At 39.6% G+C, this 6,365-nt stretch overlaps 2 protein-coding genes across 5 annotated transcripts in view; one reads left to right on the top strand and one right to left on the bottom strand.

Moving 5' to 3' along the window:
• myo19 (myosin XIX) overlaps positions 1–6,365 on the top strand; it is a 53,496-nt gene that overhangs the window by 19,184 nt on the left and 27,947 nt on the right. For 3 of the 4 annotated variants that reach the window (XM_062959354.1, XM_062959355.1, XM_062959357.1), the window contains one exon: positions 4,161–4,424. The exons of the other annotated variant lie outside the window; for it this stretch is intronic. The gene's annotated coding sequence lies outside the window, so the exon portion shown is untranslated. The remainder of the gene's footprint in view (positions 1–4,160; positions 4,425–6,365) is intronic. 4 annotated transcript variants of the gene reach the window in all.
• pigw (phosphatidylinositol glycan anchor biosynthesis class W) lies at positions 297–4,287 on the bottom strand. Its single transcript, XM_062959374.1, has 2 exons — positions 4,156–4,287; positions 297–2,254 (listed from the first exon to the last, which is right to left on the bottom strand). The coding sequence occupies exon 2, from the start codon at positions 2,242–2,244 to the stop codon at positions 733–735; it is 1,512 nt and encodes a 503-aa protein (XP_062815444.1). The 5' UTR covers positions 2,245–2,254; positions 4,156–4,287; the 3' UTR covers positions 297–732.

Here is a 6,365-nt window from a genome sequence, read left to right as displayed (position 1 = left end):
CTTTTAGGACTAAAGGGCGGGGCTAGGGGCGGGGGTGGGGCCTCTTCCCAAGAGCACGAGACAGGACTGAGCCTCTGTATACCTCCCCTGAGGCGCTTGTTAGAACACGGAGATGGGGTAGAGAGGTTCAGCCCCGTCAGGCACTCGGGAAGAGGCCCTGCCCCCTCCTTTAGCCCCGCCTCCTGTGTCCTGGCAGGCGCCGCAGGACAGGGATAGAAGTTCAGCCCTGCCTCAGAGCTCGTAACTCCGCCCATCCCAGTCCTAGCTGCCCACAGAGCACAGCACATAAAAAAATCGATTATTATTATTGGGAATGTATTGAGTCAAATCAGCCTTCACCATTGGCTAAACTGATTAAGGCTGCAGACAGAATCCAATGGGAATAAATTGTCAGTGCAATAGGCAATCCACATTTGCTGGGATTAGGAGTGCAGGTTTTCCATGAAAGTGGGGAAAACATAAACGTAACCAAAATCACTTCTTTAGCGCACTGTATCTCCTCCAGCATGACTCTATAGTCAACTTCCATTAGAGGGTGAGCACAGTCGTGCTGGAGGAGCTGCAAATGCTTAGAGAAGTCTACAGAGGACCTAAACATTCCTAGGGAAAATATATTAATAATACCCATACCAAAAAATAAAATTCACATAAAACATACAGTCCGAACAATGCAGTCTGGGGTTCCCACGTCCCTTTTGGGTTGCCCCTTGTCATGATAATGTCAGAATATCATCACCACCACTTGAAGATGATATTTTTGGCTTGCAGTCGAGACATCACCAAACAGTTGGTCAGCATGTACAAGTGCAGGATCGCCATAGCGGCGAGCGTGGAGCTGTGAATGGTATCCACCAGCATGTTGACCAGGCCGGTTAAAACATTTGCCAGCAGGAAATAGAGGAGCTGGTTTTGGTTCACTGCGCTGACCATGCACACACTCCGAGGCCTGGTTTTTGGACCCCGTGGTTCTGCCAAATCGTGTTTCTTCGGGGTCGGCTGGGCCAAATTCCAACTGCCAGGAACGTCAGCCCCCTCCACTAGAAGTTTTGCAAACACCAGGACGAGATCAACTACGAGGAAGCAACTAAAGAGGAGCAGGGCGTAGGCCACCACCCAAATGCAAAAGGAGAGGTTCGCCATCCGGCGGGAAACGGTGTCGATGTGCGTTTGTGCAATGTGCAGGCATATAAAAAGGAGGCAAAAGTACAACAGCAAAACCCGGATCACTCCGAACCAGTCCCTCACAGCGTTTCTCTTCTTCAGCAAATACAAACCGACCTGCACGCTAGCCATGTAGATGGCGAGGTAGCCGACGACGGAAAAGATACCCTCTCGATTGGCGTTGAGGAAGCCGACCCTTGAATCGTTGCCGTCCCCTCCATGGAGTATGAACGCCTTCAGAGGCAGAAGGTCGAGGAAACATTCGTAAACGACCGCCAGCATGGCAGCGACAACCCACGCTTTGTGGATGGGGAAGACGGCCAGAAGCAGCGATGCTCCCATGCGGACGGCAGCTAAGGTGAAGAAGAAGTTCCAGTGGACGCCGTATTCGGAGACGTGTTCGTGGTACTCGACCGCCTTGACGCTCAGCAGCCGGCCAAAGCCGAGAAAGAGCAGCGGCCAGGTGGCAAGGAATTGCCTCCCGAGGGAGAAAGATGCGCGCCGGACCTCGCTGGAGCGCAGCCGGACCTCGGGGCAAACCACGGCATTCCCGAACACGAAGGAGCCGACCCCAAAATCCATCACTCCCGTCCCGTAGGTCTCCGTCTTGGCATATCGCCGCGGATACTGCGGGAAGTCCACAGCCAGGATGCTGATGGAGGTCAAGACGTTGACGAACACCCGGAAGGCGGTTATGGACGGGATGTAGGTCGGCTCTAAGTTGCTCCTCCAAAAATCACCGAGGATTCGCTTTAGGGGCACTTCGGCATAACGGGTCCTCTCGCCGTAGATGATGAAAACCAAGCCTGTGCAGAACGCCACGATGGACAGAATCACCCAAAGCAGGACGGGAGCCAACACTGTGCAGGAGAGCACCGGGGGAACGACCAAAACACTAAAATCGAGGAGGAAATGGCCACTGCTTGAAGATAAAGGTTTCCCACAGCGGAGGAAATACAGTACTAACAGGAGACCCCGGGCCAGGAGGCATAGTGGCGCAAGGGGTAAGCCGACAGAGATCTCAAGCAACGTGGTCCCATTGAGGTTGCTGATGAAGCCCTCGGTCACCCGCTCTGGTGCCATCCTTCCGCCTCTGCGAGAGGAAGGAAAGGAACATAAGAACGGTGGTTATTCTTCATGCATATTGGTTTTTACTTATTTATTGACTATATTTTCCCACTGGGCCACTCCGATGAGCAGCCTGGCTACTACTTATTGGACCACTTCAAAGGCAGCCCCACGTACAGCACATTGCAGTAGTCTATTCAAGATATAACAAGAGCCTGGACAACCGTGGCCAAGTCTGGATTCTCAATCTACAGGCGGAGGTTTTAATTGTGCGAATGCTTCCCTTACCACTGCCGGGATTCCAGGTTCAGTTATGAAGTGTTCAATGTGTGATCCAATACAACAGCCAGCATAGTGATCTTGTTTACTGTGTACTAATTTTGTGTATTAAATAACAACAACAATAATAATAATAATAATGCATGTGACTCTCTGGACCACAAACCACCAAATCCTGATAGAGCCACCTCCAATTTAATTGTTTACTCCAATCAACAGCATTAAGGGCTTTTTACAGAAGGATGGGCACAGCAGTACTGTATTATTATTATTATTATTCTATATTATTATTTTAATATATATCATTTATTATATTTATTATTATATCTATGAATATACTGTATATACTCGAGTATAAGCCTAGTTTTTCAGCCCTTTTTTTTAGGACTGAAAAAGCCCCCCTCGGCTTATACTCGGGTGAGGGTCCTGGTTGGCTTATATTTGGGTCAGCTTATACTCCAGAATATATGGTACATTCACTTATCCAATGTTCTGCCAGCCCATTTATGTTGGATAAGTGAGACTCTACTGAATATACAGTATATCATTAATATTGATAATATTATATAGATAACATAATATATATATATAACGAAATAATATATACCTAAATAATATAAATAATACAAATTTAAATAATGTAATAAAAATAATATATAAAATAATGTAATATAAATAATATATAAAATAATATATCCAAATAGTATGAATAATATAATATATTATATTATATATAAAATAAAATATATATAATATAAGCAATAAAAGATTATAGAATATAATATATAATATAATATAATATAATATAATATAATATAAAAATAAAATAATATATCTAAATAATATAAATGATATAATATATAAAACAAAATAATATATATAATTTATAATTGTATATTTATATTACATGCAATATTACTAATAATATTGTGATATAGTTGTATAATATAATATATTGTATGTATATATACTTGTGAACCGCCCTGAGTCCCCTTCGGGGTGAGAAGGGCGGTATATAAATGTCGCAAATAAAAAATACCAATAATATTATATAAATAACATAATAAATAAATAAAAATAAATATCTCCCCAAAGGTACTCGGGGCGGCTTACATGGGGCCTTGCCCAGACACAACAATATAAAAGCAAGCAAAACAATAAAGCAAATTACTCAACAATAAAACATCAACATCGATAAAAACAGTCATAAAATGTCAATATACAAAATAAAGTGTTAAAACAAGAGATGAATTCACGGATCTGGGCCAAAGTGCAAAATATGTCAAAGTCATCAAAATAATATATCTAAACACTATAAATAATGGAATATAACACCAAAAAATGAAATAATATATCTATCTAAAAATATAAAAGATATAATATATAAAACAAAATAATATATATGCCAATAATATTTTATAAATAATATATATAACAAAATAATATATACCTAAATAATATGAATAATATATTATATTTTATATAAAATATCTATATAATATAAATAATATATAATATATAAAGTCTATATATATATACATATATATATATAGAATAATGTAATATAATAAAATAATGTATATATAATATTATATAAATATATACATTATATATATATACACACACTCCCTTTGTTCAATTACAAACCTTAGGGTCCTTTGCTGCGGCTGCTTAGAGTGTAATCAGCGCCAAACCCCAAAGGCCATCGAGTCCAGCCTGTATCCCCAGCCTCCAGGAAACAGAGGAAAGCTCCAGACTACAATTCCCAGCATCCCACGGGGAGGCAGGCGCTTAAAGGGCCACGCCTGCTTTTCGGATTCGAATTCAGGCCCCGCCTCGGCTAAGCCCAGCCCATCCCTGCTGCAGGGGACACTCAGGACGCCGCTTTGGAGCTCTTCCAGCAGCACACGGAATCGGTGAGCACCTTGCACACGGGAGACAGACACGTGTCTGCTCCCCTTAAGCTGGGTCCCTTTTCTCTGCCTCCCCTCCAGGTTGCCTAAGCCCCAGGATCCATTCCCACACTTGGCAGCAGCCTTGGGAAATAAGCAAGAGGGCTCCTGAGCATGTATGAAGTGCCTCTCCTCCTTTGGGGAGGGAGCGGTGACCTTGGGACAGCAGGAAAGGTCTGGTCTGCCAATGATATATACATATAGATATATTTATATTATATTATATATAAAATTATGTATATATAATATAATATAAATAATATATAAAGTATATTATATATACATAATGTATCTATGTATCTGTCTACCTATATCTACCGATAAATAGATTCATTACATAGATACACAGATAGATAATCTGCCCAATCTATCTGATCTCTCTGTGTATCAATCAATCAATCAATCTGTTTATCTATCTATATCTGTCTTCCTATCTTTCTACATACAGTATATATAATGTATCTATGTATCTGTCTACCTATATCTACCGATAAATAGATTCATTACATAGATACACAGATAGATAATCTGCCCAATCTATCTGATCTCTCTGTGTATCAATCAATCAATCAATCTGTTTATCTATATCTGTCTTCCTATCTTTCTACATACAGTATATATAATGTATCTATGTATCTGTCTACCTATATCTACCGATAAATAGATTCATTACATAGATACACAGATAGATAATCTGCCCAATCTATCTGATCTCTCTGTGTATCAATCAATCTGTTTATCTATATCTATCTTCCTATCTTTCTACATACAGTATATATAATGTATCTATGTATCTGTCTACCTATATCTACCGATAAATAGATTCATTACATAGATACACAGATAGATAATCTGCCCAATCTATCTGATCTCTCTGTGTATCAATCAATCAATCAATCTGTTTATCTATCTATATCTGTCTTCCTATCTTTCTACATACAGTATATATAATGTATCTATGTATCTGTCTACCTATATCTACCGATAAATAGATTCATTACATAGATACACAGATAGATAATCTGCCCAATCTATCTGATCTCTCTATGTATCAATCAATCAATCAATCAATCTGTTTATCTATCTATATCTGTCTTCCTATCTTTCTACATACAGTATATATAATGTATCTATGTATCTGTCTACCTATATCTACCAATAAATAGATTCATTACATAGATACACAGATAGATAATCTGCCCAATCTATCTGATCTCTCTATGTATCAATCAATCAATCAATCAATCTGTTTATCTATCTATATCTATCTTCCTATCTTTCTACATACAGTAGAATCTCACTTATCCAACACTTGCTTATCCAACGTTCTGGATTATCCAACGCATTTTTGTAGTCAATGTTTTCAATAATCGTGATATTTTGGTGCTAAATTCGTAAATACAGTAATTACAACACAACATTACTGCGTATTGAACTACTTTTTCTGTCAAATTTGTTGTCTAACATGATGTTTTGGTGCTTCATTTGTAAAATCATAACCTAATTTGATGTGTAATAGGCTTTTCCTTCTTATTATCCAATATATTCGCTTATCCAACGTTCTGCCGGCCCATTTATGTTGGATAAGTGAGACTCTACTGTATACATATTTGATAGATAGATTAGATAGATACGCAGATAATCTTTCTATCTAATCCATCTGATCTATCTATGTATCAGTCTGTCTATTGATATCTATATACCTATACATATTCAATCGATTCATTAGATAATCTATCTGATCTATTTATGTATCAGGAGCTGTGGTGGCACAATGGGTTAATCTCTTGTGCTGGCTGAAAGTCAGCAGTTCGAATCTGTGAGACAAGACGGGGTGAGCTCCCGTCTGTCAGCCCCAGCTTCCCATCCAGGGACACGAGACAAGCCTCCCACAGGATGGTAACC

The sequence above is a fragment of the Anolis carolinensis genome, unplaced genomic scaffold, assembly GCF_035594765.1.
Source record: "Anolis carolinensis isolate JA03-04 unplaced genomic scaffold, rAnoCar3.1.pri scaffold_7, whole genome shotgun sequence".
Classification (NCBI taxonomy): domain Eukaryota; kingdom Metazoa; phylum Chordata; class Lepidosauria; order Squamata; family Dactyloidae; genus Anolis; species Anolis carolinensis.
Note: the sequence above shows the minus strand (reverse complement) of the source record. Positions and strands in the feature narration are given on the sequence as shown.